Source organism: Homarus americanus, unplaced genomic scaffold (genome assembly GCF_018991925.1).
Source record: "Homarus americanus isolate GMGI-L3 unplaced genomic scaffold, GMGI_Hamer_2.0 scaffold4896, whole genome shotgun sequence".
Classification (NCBI taxonomy): domain Eukaryota; kingdom Metazoa; phylum Arthropoda; class Malacostraca; order Decapoda; family Nephropidae; genus Homarus; species Homarus americanus.
In genome coordinates, this window is record NW_024749657.1 from 9,256,192 (window position 1) to 9,283,810 (window position 27,619).

At 41.6% G+C, this 27,619-nt stretch overlaps 1 protein-coding gene across 1 annotated transcript; it reads left to right on the forward strand.

The window, feature by feature from the left end:
* Positions 1-27,036, forward strand: LOC121853567 (serine/threonine-protein phosphatase PGAM5, mitochondrial-like; the record flags this gene model as incomplete). Its single annotated transcript, XM_042347790.1, is given in 3 exon segments — positions 1-218; positions 14,706-14,839; positions 26,356-27,036. Coding segments are annotated over 3 exon segments (503 nt in total), but the record flags the coding sequence as incomplete, so codon positions are not given.
* Positions 27,037-27,619: the final 583 nt, after the last annotated feature.

Sequence of the window (27,619 nt, forward strand, 5' to 3'; positions counted from 1 at the left end):
GTCGTGAGCAAGCTGCACTAACTGGAGAGCGACTTAAACAACTCGAGCTACCTTATTCTCGTATTGTGTACTCCACCATGACCCGAGCAACAGAAACGGCAAAGATAATCAGTGGAAAGTTGAGTTGTGTAAAAGACGTGGAACATTGTGACCTACTGAGAGAGGGTGCACCCTTTCTACCTGAGCCTCCCATCAATGGGTGGCAGCCAGAAATGCATGTAGGTTTTTATTAGTGTATTTATTGGCATTAGATGGATGCTTACATAACCCACTTTTACAACAGTTACTAAGGTATTACATTTTTTATCGTCCCCGTTCAATTAAAGTTAGTAAGTTCGTCATAATTTTGTGGGACTTAAAAGGATTGTTGATAGTGTTGATGTTATGGTGTTAAGTTTATAGTACAGTATATGAGGGAGGTGGTGGTGTCAAGTGTACAGTTTGAGGGAAGGTGGTGTTAAGTGTACAGTATGAGGGAAGGTGGTGTTAAGTGTACAGTATGAGGGAAGGTGGTGTCAAGTGTACAGTGCAGTATATGAAGGCAGGTGGTTTTAAGTGTATAGTACAGTATATGAGGGAGGTGGTGTACAGTGCAGTATATGAAGGCAGGTGGTTTTAAGTGTATAGTACAGTATATGAGGGAGGTGGTGGTGGTGTCAAGTGTACAGTATGTGAGGGAAGGTGGTGTTAAGTGTACAGTACATGAGGGAAGGTGGTGTTAAGTGTACAGCACAGTACTTTTTTTTTTTTACGGGGTAGAGCCCACCTGGGCACAGGTCATCGACCCGCAACAGGGTCTAGGGGGCGAAAAAATAAGTGCAAAAAGAAGTTAAAAATAGAAAAGAAAAGATCATATTAATCTACACCACGATGCTGGAAAACCAGCTTTTCGAAGTGAGACAGGTGGTAAGAGTATGGAAACACAGAAGAAGGGAGAGCATTCCAGTTTGGCTGTGTAAGGAAAGAAGGATGTACTATAACGTGTTATTCTTGTGTGACCGACAGCCACAGAGAAACAGTGGTCATCGCGGGCAAGACGAGTTACGAGCCCACGGCTTTGCCGGCGGTTCACAGGATGCCAAATCCACCGAACATTGCCCGTTAAAGTACATGTAAAAGAGAGAGTGAAGCAACATTGCGGCGAAGAGAAAGAGAAGGAAGATTATCAACTAAAGGAGGAGAGTCAATAAGATTAAATGCCTTTGATTCTACCCTATCTAATAGTTGGCCATTAGAACCACCCCAGATATGAGGGCAGTACTCCAAGATAGGATGAATGAATCCCTTATAAACTTGAAGCAACTGCTTAGGAGTGAAGTAGCTACGGCATCTGCACAACATTCCCAGCTTTCGGGAAGCAGCTTTAGCAATGTTGTGGATGTGTGGCTTCCGTGACATATTAGAGGAAATGGTGAGACCTAGCATATCTATTTTAGAACTTGGCAGAATGATTGCGTCCTGAAATGTGATTGGTGGGAGATCATCTAATTTGGAAAGTGTAATTGGTAAATACCGAGTTTTATTACTATTGAATATAACCAAGTTTCTACCTCCCCATTCGGAGATGCGCATTGATCGATGAAATGATCTCAGCTGTAGAAACAGACCTAGTTTGAGAATTAGGGGAAGGAAAAAATTTGAAGAGTGAAGAGTATAATCAGCATAAGAATGGATAGAATTATTCGTAATGTGAAGTAAATCATTGATAAAAAGAGGGAAGAGAATAGGTGAAAGAACAGAACCCTGTGGGTCACCACTATTGGGAGAGAAAGAGCGAGAGATCGATCCCTCGACAATAACTGCCATGGATCAGTTCTCAAGGAAGCTAGAAATTAGAGAACAAGTGGGGGAGAGAAACCATAAGAGGGAAGTTTAGAAAGCTAAGACTTGTGCCATGCCCTGCCAAATGCTTCGGAGATGTCGAGGGCCGCGACTAAAGTTTCCCCATAATCCCTAAGAGAGGATGACCAAAGATGGTTGTAGTAAGAGAGCAGATCACCAGTACATCTCGCCTGGCGAAAGTCATACTGGTGATCCGACAAAAGAGAATGGCGTTCAAGGTGACGGAGAAAATGAGAGTAAGATAGTTTAAAAAATCTTATTGAGGGATGAAGTTAGGGCAATGAGGCCATGCTTCCAAGAAGGATGAAAAGTGTGTTTATAGACAAAGGCAAGCAAGCAGAGGGGCTAGAATGTCTGCACACTCCCTCAGAACACTAGGGGGTAGTATTCCGTCCTGTCCATGCGCCTTACTTGCATCCAACCTGGATACACACAAGCACCCTTACGAGTGGAGATTATAGGAAAGTGCATAGGTTCAGTAGGAGTAGGAGGGATAGTTGGAATCGTTTAAGGTGGAAGTTAAAGGAGAATAAGGTGCCAAAGTGATTGGCTTTATCAGGGGGAGAGTTGGAAGAGAGGAGGAAAAGAGGGACTGCAGAAGTTATTACAGATGTTTTGGCCCAGAAGGCTATACTAGAAGAAGAGTTAGTCAGGTCAGCGGTCTTTCTATCTTATAAATTTCCGCTTGGCCCTACGAAGAATAGCCTTATAACAATTCCAAGAAATAATAAGAGTGGGCAATAGGAGGAGATAGTTTCAAACTTTATGCGCCCCATCTTTCTCCCTACACACAAGAGAACAGGAGCGATCAAACCATGATTGTAAAGTGAAAGTTTTGGTAGAAAATGGGATAAATGCACTGCTACCACCCTGTATAACCCCAGCAATGCTGTCATCACATACCGAGGCGTCCCGAGTGGAAAAGCAACATTCATCCCAAGGGAAGCCTGAGAAGACTTCTCGCAAGGATTACCAGTTTGCCTTCTGATAGTGTCATAGTTGGCATTTAGAGGGGGTTGGCGGAGATGGTCGTGCCCAGTTTGATTTAAAAGAAATGAGATTATCAGTAGACCTTAAGGGGGGAGAAATTGAGTGTGAATAATGTGAGGGGTTATAGGTAAATCAATGATCAAGACTGTTATTAAGTTGATTGTGTCGATCAGGAACCCGTCTAGGGTGTTTAATTATTTGTTCCAGATCATTAAGGAAAAAAGTAACTCGGCTCCACCTGGGTCATCCCTTGCAGAGCTAAGCCACACTGTGATGTACATTGAAATCCCCAAGGTAGAGGATCTCGGTGTTGTGGTGTGTGGATAGTAACGACTCTTGGCAAGAAGTGAGATAGTCCATGAGTTTCAAATAGTTGGAAGAGTTGGGAGAACACTATAGGAAACAGTCATAATTGGTAGAGATATTTTGAGCCAGATGACATAATAAGAAAAGATTCAAGATCCGTGAGTCGAGCTATAGGTGTACGCGTGTTGCAGTAGGCGCATACACCTCCCGTAGAATGGAAAGGGTATAAAGGTTATAGCTGAAGACTGGAAAATGTTAGGGTGAAGCTGCTTTGGTCAGTTGAAGTTCAGATAGCAGTAATAGATGGTGCTCCACAGAACGAAAATTGTATCAGGCCGCTAATGTTCGAAAAATGAAGTGTGAAAAAAGCCGATCCTCCAGCAACCGTGGTGGCGTCAGTTGAGGCTCCGGTAGTTTGATGATGATCAGGTCGGCCCTGGGGTCCACAACCTTCCCGACCAGTGGGACCCATCCGAGAAGGCCCCGCTTCAATAGTATTGTCAACTGAGGGAGGGAGGTGTTAAGTGTACAGTATATGAGGGAAGGTGGTGTTAAGTCTACACGATGAGGGAAAGTGGTGGTGTTAAGTGTACAGTACAATATGTGAGAGAAGGTGGTAACTGTACATTACAGTACTGTATATGTGGGAGGTGTTAATTGTACAGCATATGAGGGAAGGAGGTGGTGTTAAGTGCACAGTACAGTATGAGGGAATGTGGTAAGTGTACAGAATATGAGGGAAGGTGGTGTTAAGTGTACAATACTGTACAGTATACGGGGGAGGTGGTGTTAAGTGTACAGTATATGAGATACATTGGGGTATGCTATAACGAACGGATCCTGCTACGAATATTCCTATAACGAACGGTTCTACCTATAAAATTGAGAAGGCTATAACGAACGAAACTCCTACAATTAACATTACAGGTATTTAAATTTTTTTTTTTTCTAATAATTTATTGTTTTTTATTACAAGTATTAATGATATTCTCTATTTCAGGGGTTTAAATGCATATTTATGCACTTTTTTACAATTTTTACAATTTTTACAATTTTATATTATATTTTTCAGTGTAAAGTGGTTGTATTTGGGGGCCTGGAACGGATTAATCCTATAACGAACGAATGCTATAACGAACAAGGTTCTAGAACCAATTAGATTCGTTATAGCATACCCCACTGTAGGTGGTAAGTGTACAGCACTTTATATGAGGGAGGTGGTGTTAAGTGTACAGTATATGAAGGAAGGAAATGGCGTTTCATGTACAGTACAGTATATGAGGGAAGGAGGTGTTAATTGTATAGTACAGTATATGAGGGAGGTGGTATTAATTGTATAGTACAGTATATGAGGGAAGGTGGTGTTAAGTGTACAGTATATGAGGGAGGTGGTATTAATTGTATAGTACAGTATATGAGGGAAGGTGGTGTTAATTGTATAGTACAGTATATGAGGGAAGGTGGCGTTAATTGTATAGTACAGTATATGAGGGAAGGAGGTGTTAATTGTATAGTACAGTATGAGGGATGGTGGTATTAATTGTATAGTACAGTATATGAGGGAAGGTGGTAATTGTATAGTACAGTATATGAGTGGAAGGTGGTATTAATTGTATAGTACAGTATATGAGGGAAGGTGGTGTTAATTGTATAGTACATATGTATAATTGTAGGCAGTATAGGGAAGGTAGCATTGTATAGTACAGTATATGAGGGAAGGTGGTGTTAATTGTAGTACAGTATATGAGGGAGGTGGTATTAATTGTATAGTACAGTATATGAGGGAAGGTGGTGTTAATTGTATAGTACAGTATATGAGGGAAGGTGGTGTTAATTGTATAGTACAGTATATGAGGAAGGTGGTGTTAATTGTATAGTACAGTATATGAGGGAAGGTGGTGTTAATTGTATAGTACAGTATGTGGTGGTGTTAATTGTATAGTACAGTATATGAGGGAAGGTGGTGTTAATTGTATAGTACAGTATATGAGGGAAGGTGGTGTTAATTGTATAGTACAGTATATGAGGGAAGGTGGCGTTAATTGTATAGTACAGTATATGAAGGAAGGTGGTGTTAATTGTATAGTACAGTATATGAGGGAAGGTGGTGTTAATTGTATAGTACAGTATATGAGGGATGGTGGTGTTAATTGTATAGTACAGTATATGAGGGAAGGAGGTGTTAATTGTATAGTACAGTATATGAGGGATGGTGGTGTTAATTGTATAGTACAGTATATGAGGGAAGGTGGTGTTAATTGTATAGTACAGTATATGAGGGATGGTGGTGTTAATTGTATAGTACAGTATATGAGGGAAGGTGGTGTTAATTGTATAGTACAGTATATGAGGGAGGTGGTATTAATTGTATAGTACAGTATATGAGGGAAGGTGGTGTTAATTGTATAGTACAGTATATGAGTGAAGGTGGTGTTAATTGTATAGTACAGTATATGAGGGATGGTGGTGTTAATTGTATAGTACAGTATATGAGGGAAGGTGGTGTTAATTGTTTAGTACATTATATGAGGGATGGTGGTGTTAATTGTACAGTACAGTATATAAGGGAGGTGGTGTTAATTGTATATTACAGTATATGAGGGAAGGTGTTCTGTGTACAGTGGTCCCTCAGTTAACAAGCGCCTTGGTTAACAAAATTTCGGTTAACGAGTTACCTTCCATAAGATTCTTAACTTCGGTTAACGAGCAATCCTTCGATTAACGAGTTTCTTATGAGCCGACCTCAACATGTTTTCGCTTGCATTTGGCGGTCCACCAGCTGTAGTATTAGTCCGCCAATACAGTAATCGGTTCTAGGGCTTATATTCCTTACCATTTTAGTAAATATCAAGAAGTTTATACTATTCAATAATTTTAAAAGTTTAATAGTAAATTTTTTAGTCATTTTAAAAATTTTTGAAGTTAATTGAACATAATTGAAGGTAAGGAAACTAGTTTTCTGCTCGCCATCCAGCCTGTCAACACACCAAACAGGCATCAGTCTTTGTGTCTTTTCAGTTGAGGTAACATCTTGCTTGAGACTCTTCAACTAAACACTTTTTTTCCGTGTTTGCAAGCAAATTATTGGTCATTTTGAAATTTATTTTACATGTTGACAATATATAATGCAGTGCGGTGTTGATTTAAAGTATATAATCTTGAATTACACCAAGAGAACTAAAATTTTATGGGTGAAATGGCACCATGGGGTGACTTCTCTTCCACCCCAATGTCTTCCCTTCTCCCTTCTCCTCCACCCCCATTCTAATTCCCATCATCATCACCCAGGAACCTTTTACATACATACCTCAAAGTAAGTGTACTTTTCTACCTTTTTTGTTGAATTTAGGCAATTTTCGGTGAGCTGGAACCAATTACCCCAAAACCCATTGAAACAATGGTTTCGGTTAACGAGTAACCTGCTGGAACGAATTGTGCTCGTTAACCGAGGGACCACTGTATAGTACAGTTTGAGGGAGGGTGGTGTTAGGTGTACAGTATATGAGGGAAGGTGGTGTTAGGTGTACAATATATGAGGGAAGGTGGTGTTAAGTGTACGGTATGGGAGGGAAGGTGGTGTTAAGTGTACGATATGGGAGGGAAGGTGGTGTTAAGTGTACGGTATGGGAGGGAAGGTGGTGTTAAGTGTACGGTATGGGAGGGAAGGTGGTGTTAGATGACAGTGTAATATGTGAAGGTGGTGTTAGGTGTACAGTATATGAGGGAAGGTGGTGTTAAGTGTACGGTATGGGAGGGAAGGTGGTGTTAGATGACAGTATAATATGTAAAGGTGGTGTTAGGTGTACAGTATATGAGGGAGGTGGTGTTAAGTGTATAGTATATGAGGGAGGTGGGTTAAGTGTACAGTTTATGAGGGAAGGTGGTGTTAAGTGTAGTGTACAGCATATGAGGGAGGTGGTAGTAAGTGTACAGCACAGTATATGAGGGAAGGACTGATGTGAATGTTCGAGACAGGTGTATTAGTAGTGGAAGATATAAGGGGTTATCAGATCTTGTGATAACACTTCATCCCTTGCCATAAAACTTCAGGATGGTAAGAGTCATTTAGTAAAAAATTGAGAGATCTCTTGTGGTAGTCCGTCTATCTATCAGGCTGTATTTTTGTACCATTATTATTGAATGCTTTGATCTGGCAACAGTATTTTCTAGGATTTCAGATTCACTTCGTTTGGTTATGATTTTTTATTCCAATTCATTGAATATTAAGGTTAGGATTACAGTCGGCCCTTCACATACACGGGTTTAGCATACACGGATTCGCAAATACGTGGATTGCCCCGCCGGAGGAATATTCTGTACATTGAAGTAATTGAAGTACATTCAAATCGCTCGCCATTCAAATCGCGAGTGGCACCGCACACCGCCCGCCACCCCCGCGCTCCCTCATTCAGTCAGTCTCGCTGTAAGCACGCTTGTGTTGACATCAGCATTGTAGGTCGACCCTCATTTTTTTTTACCAAAAAATCGTTAATTTATGATATTCCTTGTTTATAGGTCAACCCAAGTTTTTGAGGGTATTGGAACAACAAAACCTTCAGTTAAAACACTCTACGTCCTATAAACTGAGGCTCGCCGTGCCTGAAACACAGAGTGCCGAAGGCAAGTTGTTTACCATTTATTATTACAACACTTTACACTGAAACGTGGGTAGTTTCAACAAAAATATTGTATATTTCCATTCAAGTATTTATTCAAGTCAATTAGGAGGGAATATTATTGTAATACAACAGTTTTTTAACTGAAAACCAGTACTGTACACTAATGTACAAAAATTTTTATCTCTTGAGCAAAATATATGATGTTTATATTCAAATTACTGGCTGTCTTGCAAGGATTCTAGCAATGCAAATTATAATCTCCTAACTTTAGTCTGAGATATTATATAAAATAAACACCTTAAAGAATAAAGTTATCACCAATCTTTTGTCTGGGAACACAAGGAGGGAGGTAGCCAGGGAGCATGGGAGGGAGGCGGGGGCGGGAGGTGAAGTGACAGAGTGTGGTGTTTGTTTATTTATTTGAGATAAGATGTGACTCTTGGCACTGAAGGCCTACTGTTTATTTATCATTACTTAAGAGTGACTAAGCTCTTCTCATAATTTGCCACCCAAACGACCTGGGTGAATATAACTTACATTGCTGGGATTCTTTAAGATAGTGATTTATTTGAATACCTGTATAAACAATCTATATTTGCAATAGACATAACAATTTAAGTACCGTAATCATTTAATACATGTACAGTACAGGTTTGTTCCATGGTAAAATCTTTTGAACAACGAAAGAAAGCGAAAGTCACTGTTTTCGTTATGATTTTATCCCACTTTCCACTGTAATACGTACGTCATTTCAGCAAAAATATTACATTTCCATATTTATTTCTGAGAATATATTCATTCAGTCACAGTTAAGGTAAAATATACTTGTGATGTAACATTTTAATGAAAATACCCGGTATTTAGAAATACGGTATAATAGTTTTCTTTTGTTTCAAATTTAATTAACAAAGATTGATGTTTCAAATGTAATGAACAAAAATTTATGTACAGTATCTATAAATAAACTTTAAAAAATGAATACTTTATGTTTTACATCGTCCTGTGCATACCATACCATGCATTTGAATACTTTGGGCTTGCTATGATGATGCAAGAGATCTGCCCTGGCAACTGTACCGACACTCACAGCTGGTGGTGTGTCATTTCCATTGTTTGCTGGTAGTTACTGGTAAATATTTTTCAACCTAACGAAACTATTACCCGTTTAGAGGTCGACTCCCAATTTTTTGCCAAATACTTTGGTCTTAAAAACTCGAACTACACACAGGTATACTGTATACGGTAAATAAGGACATGGGGGGCCAGGGGTTTTTTAGGGGGGTGGCAGCAAAAGTACACAGATTTTTAACATTCATGGGTATCTCTGTTACATAACCCCCGCGTACGTTAAGGGCCGACTGTATATGAAAATAGGTGAGTTAACGAGCTTCATCCAGGTGGAGGGATAGGAGGTAGTGTACTGTATAACCTTTCACTAGGCCACCCACACCACCCTACAAAATATCAGCTCCTTATCTTCAAAACCATGCATTTTTATGATGAACACACACACACACACATGTAGGCCTATAAACCTGCAAGGCCTATGAGGAGTGGACTTGCCAGGAATAACGTCCCACTTAAAAGTAATTTACTTGTACAGTAGTTATTTAGAGTCCCGTTGTGATCAGCAAGATGTCCCAGGCTGTTGATAATTGATGTCTGCCTTGGTTTCACGTCTTTAATAAAAGTGGGATGAGTTATACACGACACTTGTGTGTATGTACAGACAGTGTATTATACAGCTTCAATTTACAACTGTACAGAGAAATAGGCTGACCCCATGATCTAGTACTGAGGTGGTCCTAGTGTTAGAAGCTCTAAAACTGAGGTGGTCTCAGTTTGGAGTTCTAGGACGGAGTTGGCCTTGGTGATAGATGTGTACGGTGTGGGGTACGGCAATAGACTAACTCAGGCCCCGCGGCAGCAACGCTCGGGGAGTGTAATTCACACTGGCACCGCTAGAGTGATCCACGAGTCAAGCTTCTATAAGGTTCTCCGAGGAGGAGGAAATCGTCACCTCCTTGGAATGTACTGCCGACCACCAGTCAGCGGTGTTGATGTTATGTTTTATAAATAACTTGTTGGAAAAGATCTCGTTGACCCATGAATCATTCTTCACTGACAGTGCCACTATCTATATACATTATCTAACTATCAAGTTCTTGAGGCATTGCAAGTGAACCAAAGTATACAAATATGAGCAATCAAGTCCGTGTTAAAGAATTACCTACTTACTCAGAGGGTTGCATCAAACTGCGACACTTGGCGTAGTCATAACACCCAGCCTGTCGGCACGACTGAAGCCGGCTGCTAAGTCTTATACCAAGTGTATGTATATTATGTATGCTGGATTATATATTATGTATGTATATTATGTATGTGCTCCATTTATGTATTATTTATTCAGCCTAGCTAGCAGCGTGTGGCAATGTAATTACCATATCCCACATGCTTAATTAATGTGCCTGGCGACGTATGGAAGCTGCTAATGTATCACTTGCCATACGTCGTCTATAGCAGTTGACAAGGAGCCAAGCTGAGGAGCGCTACTCTCCTTGTGTACATATCTCTTATCCAGTAAACCGAACCTACAAAATCTATACAGGTGTTTATGTTCTCTCCTGTATATTGAACTTATTATCCAGAACATAACATGACACAGTGAGTACTTTTACTGGATAATTACGAGTGACAGTGCAAAGTTTGTGGAAAGCCGGCTTATGGACTCCTCGCCCTGTGTCAACCGCCGCCCGCCATCCGCCCTCGAAGAATTTAGCAACTTTGAGCAGTGTCAGTGACAGTGATTTTCTGTGAAGTGTTTAGTGCATTGTGTGTTTCGTGCCATTCATGTGTGACCTTGTTCTAAAGGATTCTCAAGGTACACGGCATGTTCTGGGCATTTGTGGGGAGTAGAGTTCAGTGCACCCTTCTCTGACCGCGTCCAGAGGGTGACTGACGCTCCTCGCCGTCTCCACCCCCCCCTCACAGCGTCGCCTCCACACCCCCTCACAGCTCGAGGCCCCTCATGGCGAGACGCTCTAGCCCGCCCGACACACACATACATGTACTAACACTCACTGACCGCGCGGCTCCCTTATATATATTTTATATATATAACCTACTTATCTGTGTATTTAATTAATTTTTTTGTCTGAAATCTTGTTGATACGACGGGCTGACCGGTCAACACTGATTTAAGACACAGTACACAGATGAAGTAGTTATGTCTCGTGCCTTACGTAGCCGTGGAGCCAGCGCCGCCCGGATGAGTGAGGCGGATGATAGCTCGGCAGAGATGGATGACATGGCCGACCACGACGCTCCAGCTCCCACAACATCGCGCAGCCCTTCACCTCAATATTCAGCGTTGTCTCCAGAGATAATTGCTTTAATGAAGTTTATGAGAGATGAAAGGCGCGAGGATGAAGCTCACAGACGTGTGGCGGATGAACACAGGAGGCAAGCAGAGGCAGAGAGAGACCACCAACGGAGATTGGAAGACAATGCACGGTTTGAAGCTTTGATATCTCGCCTCACTGTTAACCAAGCCCCTGGCTCTAACACTGCCTCGGTACTGACTGGTTCAGATACCTCATCAATGCTTCCTTCACGCCCCCCAGCCCCACCTAAAGCAGCAGCTCAAACACCGCCCATCTTGAAGCCTGATGTGAATTTCCAGACTTTTCGTGAATGGCGGCGACGGTGGACTGATTATTCTACAATGGTAGATCTCCAGAGTTTGTCACAGCCTAAACAACTCATCCAGCTGCGTATGTGCCTGTCCTTGGAAGTTCAGCGTGTCTTAGAACATACGTTGCAGGTACCTCCGACCTCTTCGCTGTCTGTAGAGGAGGTACTGGACATTCTACAACGGCACATCAAAGGACAGCAGAATGACGCTCTGTGCAGAAGGAAATTGTTTAGCTGCAGACAGATGGAGGGTGAGTCTTTTGACGCCTTTTATGTACGTCTTAAGGGAGCCTCGGAAGAGGTAGATATATGTTTAGGCCACCACCAGCAGTGCGAGGAGACCCAGTTGAAGCAGGTGATCCTGATGGGTGTTAAGGACGAGGAACTTGTCCAACGCCTCACCTCCCTCGACTCTTCCTCTTCTCTCAAGGATGTGTTGACGATATGTCGCTCCTATGAGGCTGCCAGGTGTGCCACCTCTGCCATCCGAGCTCCCCCTACAGCTGTACGCGCTGTGTCCCGGTACAAGAAGGACAAGAAGTCTGCTCCTACGCCTTCGCCCACCACGTCCACGCCCGGTTCATTTTGCAACAACTGTGGTAAGCAGCACGGAACACAGGTGTGTCCAGCTGCTCAGTCTACCTGCAGCAGTTGTGACCGTAAGGGCCACTGGTCACTCACAGTACGGTGCCCAGCCAAACGCGTCCAGTGCAATGTGTGCGGTCGTCTGGGCCACTATGACAAGTGTTGCCCTTCCCACAAACCCAAGGGACAGCGTCGGCGGAAGCTTCAGCTCCCTTCCACCAGAGAGGGCCGCCCACAGTCGCCAAATCAGAGGCACGACGACCCTGGACAAAGCCCGACCCATATTAGGAGGGTGTACTCCTCACATCCCAGGACCAAAGTTCCTCAGTACATCAGTGTCATCGTGACCTATGGCAGTGTGTCATCCCGTCTTCAGATGTTGCCTGACACCGGCGCTGATGCTACAGTCATCGGTCCCCAGCATTTGCAATGCTTGGGGCTCTCTCCAAGCGATCTAGGACCGCCTCCCAAGGACCTCTGCGTCACGGCAGATGGTTCACAGATGGCCCCAGCCCTAGGTTCACTCCGAGCACAAGTCACCTTTGGCAACAGGTCGTGTCAAGCCTGGATTGATGTGCATAACGGTGTCCCGACTCCTTTGCTGTCCTACAGACATTGTCAAGAGTTGGCCATCATCTCCCAGGACTTCCCAACACCGATTCTCGAGGTAAAATACGCCAACAGGGTGCACGAAAGGAGCAGCAACTACCCTGCTGCTGCCCTACCCCTACCTCTGGCCAGTGACACCTCTCCTTCCATAGTTGTCCCTGCTGCTTCAAGTCTCCACGCCTTGGCTCGCCTCCACGACAGTCACTGTGGAGCCGAGGCCACCAAACGGCATGCAAGACAGACTGTGTTCCGGCCTGGCATCGACCCCGACATCTCCAATACTGTCCAGGTGTGTAAGCCCCGCCACGTACTACAACCCAGCCAGCAGCAGGAACCCTTTATGATTGACGACAACCCCACCCGCCCCTTTGAGTCTGTGTCGGCCGACTTTTTCTCTGTGTCAGGAAAGTCCTTCCTTGTTATCGTCGACCGTCTCTCTGGTTGGCCGGTTGTCATCAGGTGCGGTAATGACACGACGTCTGCCGCCACCATCAGCAAGTTCCGCCACTACTTCCGTGACGTGGGCGTTCCTGTACGCCTGCGAACCGACGGAGGGCCTCAGTTCACAAGCCGGGACTTTGCTGCGTTCCTTGACCGATGGGGAATCCGGCATGTGTTGTCATCGCCCCATTACCCGCAGTCCAACGGCCACGCTGAGGCTGCTGTCAAATCCTTGAAGCACCTCATCCTTAAGGTGGCCCCTTCTGGGAATATTGACTGCGAGGCCTTCGACCGGGGCCTTCTTGAACTCCGCAACACACCTAACTACACCGGACGCTCCCCTGCCCAGGTTTTGTATGGGCGCCCCTTAGTTCTTGTGTCCCTGCTCACCCTCAATCCTTCTCCAGGAGTGTCAGGCCAAGACTGAAGTTGTGATCTCCGAGCATGACGTGATGTTCAGGGGCGATGAAATCGCCGCTTCTTGACCATAGGTTCTCCCCAGGTTGAATTAACCGGCACCCAAGTCCGTGTTCAGGACACAAACTGCCTCCCTACGTTGGGAGAAAGTGAGGCGTAGTCATGGGTCAAGTGAGTCCATAGGGACTACCAGGTGCGGTTACCCAGTGATGCGTGGCTGCTGGTGGAGGAACCGCCGCCCCGTAACAATGCCTTCTGCTGGCCCCGCCACCAGTGTTGAGTCCCATACCCTTCCCAGTGATGAAGTCCCTCGACGCTCAGAACGGATCCAAAAGAAAAGGTCCGCTCAAGACTTTGCTATGAGCGTATAGGGGGGAGGGAGGTGTATGTATATTATGTATGTGCTCCATTTATGTATTATTTATTCAGCCTAGCTAGCAGCGTGTGGCAATGTAATTACCATATCCCACATGCTTAATTAATGTGCCTGGCGACGTATGGAAGCTGCTAATGTATCACTTGCCATACGTCGTCTATAGCAGTTGACAGGCAGCCAAGCTGAGGAGCGGTACTCCCCTTTGTGTACATATCTCTTATCCAGTAAACCGAACCTACAAAATCTATACAGGTGTTTATGTTCTCTCCTGTATATTGAACTTGTTATCCAGAACATAACACCAAGCGATATAACTTATGAATAACCTCTACAGGTCATTGAATAATGAATGTTCATAATTATATATCCATGGTTGTAAGTTATTAATTACTAATCTAAATTATACTGGTTACACACGCATGCACGCACGCACATTGTATTTTATATACAGTACGTAGATTAGAGATGAGGAAAACTACATAATGTTGGGAGGTAACACTAAATATTTACACTTTGCATCAGCTAAGGTTTATGATTAGAGCTGACAAAAGGACCCAGAAATAGTTCAGATAGGAACTGTATCAGTAATATTCTTATCACAGCAACATTCACTCTATCAGAAAAACTTATCCCCCCAAATTGTCATAACATTTGGTGCTTCAGCTTTTAATATTTATAAAAGATAAATTCATAACATGCTGTAGTTAAAGGTTAAATTTTTACCCTTTACCCTGTAGCCATACCTTGTGGCAATTGGGTTATGTTAATGTTATTTTAGGAGTAATTTTTCCTCACTTCAACCTTGCCAATGTTTTTATTTTTCTCAGGAATTTTACGTTGATGGTGCTCGTATTGAAGCTGCCTTTAGGAAGTATTTTCACCGTGCTTCATCGTCTCAGGAAAAGGACAGTTACGAGGTGTTTGTGTGTCATGGGAATGTCATCAGATATTTTGTGTGCAGGTTAGTGAAATTATATTGGGTATAATGTACACTAGCAACAAAAAGTATCGGTGCATACTGTAGTGTGAACAATTTGAGACCAGTGATGATAGGTATTGGGAAAGGCGAGTTGTTCCAGCCGTATGTTGGCAGCCCTGATTGTCAGCCATATGGCAACACCTAGTGGAGAGGGGGGGGGGGTTATGAGGATACACTTACCAACCTTCCCGACATATCACAGTGTATACGTATCGTTTCGGAACTCGTCGATCTCACCCTGCACCGATACTTTTTGGTGTGAGTGTACATTGTGAATATCATAAATATATTTGAAATTCGGAACATATACCTTCACCTTTTAAGCAATGTATCACTAGCAATTTCTGCTGGAAGACACATTCTTCCCTTACTATAACCTTTACATCCCTGACAAGCTTCTTATCTGATTTTCGGACAAATGTGTAGTCAATCTGGGTTTTTTATGCCCCCTGACTCGTATGTTATCGGCCTGCATACAACCATGTTCAATGCATCCCTTTCACTACAGTTATTGTGGCTCTCCTAGAATCTTTCTCTTTCCTCTTCACTCGTCTTATAGTGCAAGAGCCCATTTATCCCTGTGGGCTTTTAATGAAAAACATTTACCACTGATGTAGAAATGTTTAATATGCTTAAAATAACCTAAAAAACAAACAATATTGGCAATCAGCCATCTTGCTAGATTCAAAATGGCTAACAATTTGCTGGGAGACTTAGAAAAATCAAATGATTAGAATTGTTCAGTTTGGACGATCTAGGTAAAAGAATCCGTTTATGTTAACAAAATTGCTGATTACGATTCTGACCTTTATCATGCGTTAGGAATGAAATCTGACTTTATATTTAAAAAAAGTACAGTATGTTTTTTTTACTCAAAATATTAAAAACGATAAAAATGCTTAAATATGGATATTTTGGTAGTCATATCTGTAGTTATATTGTGGTACAGTATTAAGATCTATTGAGATTAAAGAATTCATTATGAATACTACACTATACACACTCTACACACTACACACTATACACACTCTACACTATACACACACTCTACACACTCTACACTCTACACACTCTACACTCTACACACTCTACACTCTACACACTCTACACTACACACACTCTACACACTCTACACTATACACTACACTATACACACTCTACACTATACACACACTACACTATAAATGCTCTACACTATACACACACTACACTATAAATGCTTTACACTATACACACTACACTATACACACACTACACTATAAATGCTTTACACTATACACACTACACTATACACACACTACACTATACACACACTACACTATACACACTACAATATACACATCTACACTATACACACACTACACTATACAAACTCTACACTATACACACTCTACACACTACACTATACACACACTCCACTATACACACACTACACTATACACACTCTACACTATTATACACAATACTCCACACTATTCACACTCCACTCCCCATACACACTCTACACTATTCACACACACTACACTATACACACACTACACTATACACTCTACATTATACACACCCACACACTCGACACTAAACACACTACACTAAACACACACTCCACTATACACACTCCACACTATACACAATCTACACTATACACACACTACACTATACACACACTCTACACTATACACACACTACACCATAATACCCACACTATACACACACTACACTATACACACTCTACACTATACACACTCTACACTATACACACTCTACACTATTCACACACTACACTATACACACTTACACTATACACACTCTACACTATACACACTCTACACTATACACACACTACACCATACACACACTACACTATACACACACTCCACTATACACACACTCCACTATACACACACTACACTATACACACACTACACTATACACACTCTACACTATACACACTTTACACTATACACACACTCCACTATACACACACTCCACTGTACACACACTCCACTATACACACACTCCACTGTACACACTCTACACTATTCACACACTCCACTATACACACAGTCCATTATACACACTCTACACTATTCACACACTACACTATACACACACTCCACTGTACACACACTACACTATTCACACACTCCACTGTACACACTCTACACTATACACACTCCACTATACACACACTCCACTATACACACTCTACACTATTCACACTCTACACTATACACACTCTACACTATTCACACACTATACTATACACACTCTACACTATTCACACACACTCCACTATACACACTACTACACACACACTACACTATTCACACACTATTATACACACTCCACTATACACACTCTACACTATACACACTACACTACACACTACACTATTCACACACTTCACTATACACACACTACACTATTCACACACCACACTATACACACTCCAATTATACACACTACACATTCACACACACTCCACTATACACACTCTACACTATGCACACACACTACACTATTCACACACTTCACTATTCACACACTACACTATACACACTCTACACTATTCTATACACACTACACTCCACTATTCACACTCTACACTATATCACACACACACACTACATACTCTACATACTCTACACTATACACACACTACACTATTCACACACTACGCTCAACACACACACACACACACTCCACACTCAGCACACTCACACTCCACACACAGCACACTCACTCCACACTCAGCACACACACACTCCACACTCAACACACACACACTCCACACTCCACACACACACACTCCACACTACGCACTCCACATACACCTCAGACAGACACACATATACACTCCTGCGTGCACACTACACACTCCACACACAGGAATAAAAAAAATTTTTGGGGGGGGGGGTTGTTGGCTGTCACTTTAACCCCCAATAGAGGTGGGTTGTTGACAGCAGTAGGATGGAAGATTAACCAAACTCTAGTATTATGAAAGCAGTGGTTTTATTTTTTGCTTATAAAATGTCACCGTCTCATCTTAGGAGCATATAACTTGCATTGCTGGAATTCTTGTAAGATCTTGTAAGATAGTGATTAATTTGAGTATAAACATTCCTTATTTTGCACCATACATAATAGTTTTAGTATTTAACTTAGTACATTTGAGTACAGGTTGTGATACACTTGTGAGTACTGTACACTTGTCTCGCGTGGGGGTAAAGACGTGTACATCCTTGGAGCGTGAAATTGTCACTCCAAAGGGGGGGTTTCGCCAGTAGAAAGAGGTCGGAGAAAGTGGGAGTCAAAAACAAGCAGGTCCTGGGAAGTAAAATTGGTTACTCAGGACAAGGGGTAAAACAGGACCAGTGAAGAGTAGGTTTAAATGTATACTATACGGTACAAACAGTAGGAGTGTTAGAAATAAAATAGACTTGCTGAGAGCGGTTGTATGTACCGAGAATGTGGATGTCTTAGCAATCACTAAAACTTGGATGAATCTGGCTGGCAAGAACTTTTTATCAGAGTACCACATAGAAGGGTACAACCTTTTTCACAAGGACAGAGAAGGTAGGAAGGGGGGAGGTGTCGCACTCTTCGTCAGGGATACATTAAAATGTTGTATTAATAATTCAATAAAGGGTGAAATAGGAACCGAGTCTGTATGGGTAGAAATTGCGGAAGGAAGAGAAAAACTAATTTTGGGAGTGATTTACAGGCCACCCCAGTCTTGGGAAAGAAGCAACTCAGCTCATATGACAGGAAATGAGTAGGGCAGCAAAATACAACAACCTGTGCATTATGGGGGATTTCAACTTCAAAAATATTGACTGGGACAACATTGTAGGTGACTATGAATCTGAAAACTTCCTAGATGCAGTACAGGACAATTTCTTAAAACAACTAATTACAGAACCTACTAGAGGTGACAATAAATTAGACCTAGTATTAACAAATAAAGAAAATATCAGAGATATCACAATAGGGGAAGAACTAGGGAACCGTGATCACAGAGAAATCAGGTTCACCCTAAATTGGGAAACCAAAAACTGACAATATGGTCAGAGTCCCAAACTTTTGATCGGCGTATTATGGGTGGTTAAGAAGGGTACCTAGGTGAGGTCGCCTGGGAACAGTCAGGTCAGTCCCCGGTAGGAACGGGCGAGGTCACAGGCGACACAACAATTGATCATGACGATAATATATTCACTAGTATACTAAGTAAAGCACAAGAACAAAATTTACATTGCAGAAAAATTAGGTCAAATTTGATTGACCCAAGGAGGATGACCAAAATACTTAAACATGACATAGGAATAAAGAAAGGAATTTATTTGAAATTAATGGGAGGGGAGGAGCAGCTCAGAAATAGGTATAATGAACTATCTAGGAATGTTAAGAAAAATGTAAGGAAGGCAAAGAGGGACTATGAAACCAGGATAGCAAGAGATTCCAAGGCGAATCCCAAGGGATTTTTCCAGGTATTTAGGACAAAGATCAAAGATAAAGTGAGACCTTTAAAGTCAGAGAGAGAAGTGATCGATGATACTGAGAAATAAGCAAAGCACTAAACAGCACTTCTTATCAATTTTCACAGAAGAAATTCACGAGGAAATTCCAGAGGTGGAACTGATATTTAGGGGAAATGAAGAAGAGAAATTAAAGAATATCACTATCAGAAAAGAGGATGTTCTTAAGATAAATAAATTAAAGAAGACAAAATCCCCAGGGCCGGATGAAATTTTCCCTCGAGTTCTGAAAGAGTGCAAGGAACAGATTAGCGGACTCCTCGTAAATTCATTTACAAAATCATTAGACACGGGGGTTGTGCCAGACTTGTGGAAACAGGCCAATATAGTACCCATATTCAAAATGGGAGACAGAACATCAGCGTCAAATTACCGGCCGATTAGTTTGATGTCAGTAGTGGGGAAATTTCTTGAATCAATTATAGCAAATAGCATCCAATCACATTTAGAGAAAATCAAATTAATCTATGACTCTCAACATGGATATACAAAGGGAAAATCTTTTCTTAACAAATCTGCTGACGTTTTTTAGGAAAGTCTTCGAGGTAGTAGATAATGACGAAAATTACTATGTTATTTATGTAGACTTTAGCAAAGCGTTTGACAGAGTACCGCATCAGAGGCTTCTGAGGAAAGTTAAGGCTCATGGTATCGAGGGGAAATTCTTAAATTGGATAAAATCGTGGCTCACCAATAGAAAACAGAGGGTCAGCGTAGATGGTGTTAAATCTGAGTGAGGCTGTGTAACCAGTGGGGTTCCCTAGAGGTCAGTACTGGGCCCACTCTTGTTCATAATATACATAAACGATCTAGATACTGGGATCAGCAGTGACCTAAGCAAGTTTGCGGATGACACCAATAGGGCGGCAGATTAATTCAGGGCAGGATGCAAATGCACTACAGGAGGATTTAAATAAACTGCAGGAGTGGTCAGAAATGGCAAATGAAATTCAACACCAGCAAGTGCAGCATACTTAATATTGGAAGAACACATACTGTCAATGTATACAGCCTTAACAACATCAACCTAGATAAGTTGACTTGTGAAAGAGACTTGGGGTACTTGTAAACCCGGACCTACGGCCCAGAAAACAGTGCGTTAATGTTCGAAATAAGGCAAACAGAGCATTAGGTTTTATATCTAGAAGTGTAAGTAATAAGAGTGCCGAGGTCTTATTGCAACTATATCTTGCTCTAGTCAGGCCGCACCTTGATTATGTGGTTCAGTTCTGGTGCCCTTTTCATAGAATGGATATCAATTCACTGGAGTCGGTGCAGCGAAGAATGACGAAAATGATTCTAGGACTTGGAAACCTTCCATATCAAGATCGGTTAAAGAAACTAAACTTGCATTCCCTAGAAAAACGAAGAGTGCGGGGAGATATGATTGAAGTATTTAAGTGGGTGAAAGGAATGAATAAAGGAGATATAGATAAAGTTCTGAACAAACTCAACTTTTTCAAATCCTAGAATGTGCTCGGCAAGCTCAAAACACACACACACACACACACACACACACACACACACACATGGGAATTAAGACAACAAGCATCCAGTGAGGGTTTTGTTGTGTGACTGCATGGAGGCAAATTAAAAGATCAGCTGTTGAGGAGCTTATCACTTGGCAACACTGGTGCATGTTACCACTCTTTTCCACTCCATCTCTAATCATCCACACCTTTCTGCTTTCTCAATCCATTTTTTAAAATGTAATGTAATGTTGAAGGGATGCAACTTTGCCTATTTATACTTATCATAATCTCCCTAAAAATACTTTAGCTGTCGTGTTTATTCAAGACCTCTTCAGGTCATGAGACCCACTAATCCCCCCAGCCAAGAAAGGGTGACCTAACATTCCATCAGAAGGTCAGTAATGAGACCACTAATTCCCCACCCTACCTCCACCTGAGAGTCAGGTCAGGTCCCCCCCAAAAATACTTTAACTTTCATCTTTATTAAAGACATTTTCAGAAAATTCTGTTTTCAACCTCGAAAATTTGTTCCCAAATCCGGAATTTTTTTGGAAAATTCCAGCTTTGGGAATGATTTTCCGACCAAATTTCAATTCCGGCTATCGGAGATTTTCGGGTTTGAGGGTTTCTGGCTAACGGAGATATTACTACTGTATTGTCAACTGACATCATAGGAGAATAAAAGAATAGAAAAAATTGAACAGATCAAGAGTGAGTACAGTTTTATATGTTGTGTTGTCAATAGTAAGAGACAATTGAGACCCTGCAATTGTGTGTAAATGTGGCAAAGACAGATCGGCAACCTAGGACTTGGTCTAAATTCTCGTGATGCCATGTGGCTGCAAGGTCTACCTTTAGACAATACATTATGCTTCCAATATCTTCCCAGGAGGTAGTACCGCCCTGTTTGATAGCTGCCTACTACATACTAAATATGTTAACATGAATTTGAGTAATGGCATGTACTAATTGGATAATTTTGTCATTAAGCAGATTTGTAACCAGGTGAAAGTTTTGGGAAACTTAGTGACCTGAATATAGTGGACACCTGCTGTCCCTAGGTACTCAATCTCACAGTGCAGGGGTCCCAAACTTAAGAACATCTAACTTACGAATGCCCACTGATACGAACAGGGTTAAACTTGAAATTTACTGTATTTTATTTATCTGATTTATTTTTTACTTTCATTTATGGGTTCAGTACTGAATTTTGTCATTATATTTCTATTGTCTTAAATTAAATGATTTTAGATGTCTATAAGGAATTGGGCTGTGATACAGTGGGATTTTAGACATTGTTCTGTAAGTACGGTATGCACATTGCATGCGTTCCGTCAAGCATACAAATCCGACTTAATGTCCTCAGGAACGGAACCCGTTCGTAACCTGGGAACCCCCTGTACAGTATATCGGCTTCATCATCTACTCAATCTATATTCACCCCTGATGATGCGACTTACAAGAAAGCGCTTGGGAACTTTGTATTTTCTTTTTCTTATGTGGTTATCCGCATACCCTTTATATACAGTACAGTCGGCCCTTAACATATGCGGAAAGTGGGATAAAATCATGACGAAAACAATGACTTTCGCTTTCTTTCGTTCAAAAGATGTTACCGGAATCGCTTTTCAAATGGTTTTCAGTTAAAAAACTGTTGCATCACAAGTGAATTAGGATAGAATATTTTTTTAATACAACAGTTTTTAACTGAAAACCATTCGAAAAGCGATTACGATAACATCTTTTGAACGAAAGAAAGCGAAAGTCATTGCATTCGTCACTTTCCACTGTAATACATACGTCATTTCAGCAAAAAATATTACATTTCCATATTCTCAGAAATAAATAGTAGTTTTGCTGAAACGTAATGTATTTCAATGTAAATTAGGATAAACTAAATGAAAACAAAAGACCTTCCGATGTTCAAGATAAGTTATTTGTTTTTTTAATAGTTTTTGGTTAAATTACTGTTATATTAGTGATATTCTATTCATACTGTGCATGGTATAATACATTCACGGAAATGTAATATTTTTGCAACTACAATGCTGATGTCAACACAAGCGTGGTTACAGCGAGACTGGCTGAGTGAGGGAGAGCTATGCGTGTGTGTATGAGGTTGTGGGAGCGGGCGGTGTCCTGTGTTCGGTGTCGCGCACGAGATGAATGGCGCGCGATTTGAATGTACTTCAATGTACAGAATATTCCTCCGGCGGGCCAATCCGCGTATTTGCAAATCCGTGTATGCTAAGCCCGCGTATGTTAAGGGCCGACTGTATGTAGTTCTTAAAATCCGTCTTCATTACTGTCTGCAATGCTAAGCAACCACAAATAGTACCCGAGTTTACCTGCATGTACTTTTTACTTTTTTCCTTTTATCCTCTTCACCACTGATCGGCTCGTTAGCCGCTTGGGCGATCGGTCACGTCTCTGTTACGCACTGTTGGCAAGTACTGGGCATGCACCGGCTCCTGAATGTACCTGAACCCGCTCCAGTGTTGGTCACGTCTTGTCTTGAAAGAGCTCACACTCGGTGCCGTCACAACACTCTGGTAGATTGTTCCAAGAGTTTACAACCCTCACTTCGAAAAAGTTTGCCTTCACAGTTTTCTGGACTTGCAGCTTCTTCAATCTTGAGCTGTGACCCCTTGTGGGTCGAGCGTCAGCTAGCTCCAAGTAAGGACACTCGACTGAGTAGTGCCCCCTCAGTTGCTTATACACTTCAACTAGGTCCTCCCTTGCCCGTCTGTAGTATAAGCTAGGCAAGTTCAGGCGCTCCAATCTCTCAGGGTAGCTGAAGTGCCGAAGTGCAGGCACCAGTCTGGTGGCCCTCCTTTGAACATTTTCAACCAACTAACAGTCCCTAGCATATCTCGGGGACAAGACGGGGTGACAGTACTCCAGATGGGGAAGCACTTCACTCTTGAAGATCGTTACGAGGGACAGACCGTTTAGATATCTGAACGACCTTATAAGACCCAATAATTTATTTGCCTGGTTTACTTTCTTCTCACAATGGCCCGAGAACTTCAGCTCATTGTCAACATACACACCTAGGTCCTTCTCACATTCAGTCTCAACTAGTGCAGTTACTTCATCCCGTTGGGACATATGATACGCCTCCTTGCCGTTAGTACGTCCCAGGTGCATCCTCTTACACTTCGTGACATTGAATCTCAACAGCCATTTCTTCGACCATTCCTGGAGCGCACATAGGTCCTTCTGCAGCTCTTCACAGTCCGCTTGGTTCTTAATTTCCCGAAATACAGGTACTCCCCGACTTACGACGAGGTTAGGGACCCAAATCCAGGTCGTAAGTCCGACATAAATAAATAAATAAATAAAAAAAAATCAACTTTTTAAAAAAATAAATAAAATAAAAAATCTGCAATGAAATACAGTACAGTAAAAGTAATAAATAATGAGGAATGGATACAGTACAGTAAAAGTAATAAATCATGAGGAATGGATACAGTGTGACTGAGCACTTACCTTTAATGTAGTCGGCTGAATGCACACGGGGCCCCCATAATTTTCTTATTATACATAGAGACTACGTTAATTGGAAGAAGCAGAGGAGGAGACAGGGCTGGGTGGGTCATCATTGTTGCTTTCTTTAGACAGGTTTGTGGACTGGAAACTTGCTGGTTGAAGGTATTGGATCATCTTTAGGGAGTGAAGAGGCAGCACTGGTGGGGCGTGAGGAGACAGCACTGAGGGACTTCTTAAAATGGATGTCCAATTTAGACTGCACAGTTTGTTTTTCTTTTCATTATAAATTTCTCTGTAGCAAGCAAGTGCATCTTGGATCATTCTGTCAACTTTGGCATAACGCTCATAATTTTGATCCATGCCATCAAACATTTGCATTCCTTTATTAATTGTAGCAAATGCCTCTGCCATTTGTTTCACTGAAAACTTTTTGGGGGGTGCAGGTTCTTCTTCTACATTTTGTCTCTCTTCTTCTTCTGCAATTTTCTGTGCATCTAGTTTAATAAGATCCTCGTTACTGAGCTCTTCTGCTACACTTTCAACCAACTGTCCAACATCTTCATTATCAATTTCTAACTCCAGCTGCTTACCTAACTCCACTATCTTGTTACTAATATCCGAAATAACTTCATTTTCATTAAATCCTTTGAAACTTTTCACATATCTTTTCAGGATTTTCTTCCATATTCCATTCATGCAATGTCTTGTAACCTGATCCCATGCTGCACTAATGTTCTTTATACATGACAAAACATTGTACTCCTTCCAAAACTCTCTGAGCATTTTCTCACCTTCAGTAGCAGCAACAACCTGAGCGAAGGTCGTGCGTAAATAATACGCTTTAAAGGCAGCAATAGCACCTTGATCCATGGGTTGGATGATAGAGGTAGTGTTAGGTGGAATGTAGACTACCTTAACATCAGGGCGCATGTCGTCCAGGTGTGGTGGGTGTCCCGGAGCATTATCCAAAATCAGCAAAATCTTAAATGGAATCCGTTGTTGCAGACACTCCTTGGCTCGTGGAATGAAACAAGTCATGAACCATTCCTCAAACAGTACTAGGTCATCCAGGCTTTCTTATTACTGCAATAAAACACTGGCAGTGTGTGCTTGCTTACGTTTAAAAGCCCTGGGGTTCTCTGAATGATAGATCATGAAGGGCTTTAGCTTGAAACCAGCAACATTCCCCCCCAACAGAAGTGTAATTCTGTCCTTGAATGTCTTGAATCCTGGCATTGTTTTCGCCTCTTTGTGGATGTATGTCCGCTCAGGCATGCGCTTCCACAATAATCCAGTTTCATCCACATTGAATATTTGCTCAGGCAAATAATTCCCTTCCACAATCACTTTATCTAACTCCTCCTTAAAAGATTCGGCAGCACCAACATCGGCACTAGCTGCCTCTCGCCACGCTCTCGCCCAGGACAGAAACGTTTTGGTATAGAAAATGCGCATGTCATTTGAAAACATTTTTGGTCACGACTGCCGCAGTCGTATGTCCCGACGGTCGTAAGGTCAGAGCAGGTCGTAAGTACCGATGGACGTAAGTCCAAGCAGTCGTAAGTCGGGGAGCACCTGTAACTGGGCGTCATCGGCAGACATTTGTATGGAGGAGTGTACAACGTCAGGCATGTCATTTATGAAACAAACAACAGCGGGCCCAATACACTGCCCTGTGGTACCCCACTTGTGACAGGTACGGATGACGATTTCGTGCAAAATCTATGCGTCCGATATTTTTTTATTTTGATAGTAGTTTTATGTAAAGTCAAACATACACAAGCCAAGTGTTACATGACCTGAAGAGTACCTGTGTGAATGTGTTTGTGTAATAATAAAATGTGTAGTTTCTGACAATTTATACATTTAACTCAATTCTACATTTGTTACATGTCTCTGCAAATTGATTCATTCTAATTCAACACTGCTCTTAATTCTGTCATTTGCTTTATTTTTGTCAGCAAATCATGAAGTAACATTAGAACTCCTTTTCCAGAGCCTTGCAACTTCCTCTTGAAGCTTGGTCACGTATGACGGTGAACAATGGAAGCATGACATACCTCATTATTCGTCCTGATGGTCAGGTGGTGTTGAAGCAGCTGGGAGAATGTGGTTACATGCCACCAGATAAGGTCTCTGAGGTATAAGTTCTCTTCAAAAGGCCACTATTTTTGGACCAAGTAACTGGCCAGTAAATTATATTTTGGTGAAATTTGAAGTTCATCAAGGCAAGCACAATATGCTGTCGGTGCTTTTATTGTCAGATTATTATTATTATTTTTTTTTTACTTTAGCTTTGTGTATTGAGTGATAAAATGACTACTGTATGCTTATTGGGTGTTTCTGCCAGTGCTGGAACAATCCTAGAGTTGATTATCACCTTATTAAAGAGGATGTCTGGTCCCTCCCAAAAATATTTGAGCTTTCGTCTTTATTCAAGACATTTTTAGAATATGGTCTCGATTTTCGACCAAGGAAAAATTTGTTCCCAAAGCCGGATTTTTTTTTAAATTACGGCTTTGGGAATGCTTTTCCGAGCTAATTTCAATTCCATCTATCGGAGAGTTCCAGGTTTGAAGGAATCCGGCTAACAGAGATATTACTGTATGTAAACCTATTTATTTGAGTTTGTAATACCATAGCTTCCATAAAGTTTGGAATAAAAATCATCTATCAATTCCTTTTCCTTTTAACCTTTGATAAGTATCTGCAATAAAGAAACAATCTCTAACAACAGGTAATGCAAAGTAATAATGAACATGTGACCAATGAATACACAATATAGTTTGATGAGAATTCTGTATGGAAGGAACACTATACTGTAGTATTAGAATACAGGATTCTATATTGAAATTGGTAATAAATTGAGAGTTCTACCCAATTTATTCAGGAAAATAGGCACCAACTTCCAGAGTAATTGTCAAATTTCAATATAACAGTCACATTACATAGAAAATGCTGAACTTGAATTAGTTGTCTTGTGGTAATATGATACTGTACATCAGCAGTTCCCAACTTCAGGTCGCGACCCAAATCAGGGTCGCGGGATGTCCTTAGTAGGGTCGCGAGGGGACTTCAGACAATTAAAAGATAAAGTACTCATCATAGTCAAAAAAATTTTTACTAAACATTCAAGCTATATAATATAAAATATGCCTGAAGGTCGCAACACCGTATTGTTGGGAAATTTATTGTCGCAGCCAAAAAAGGTTGGGAACCACTGCCTGAGTGGCTCATTAGCTGCTTGGGCGATCGGTTAT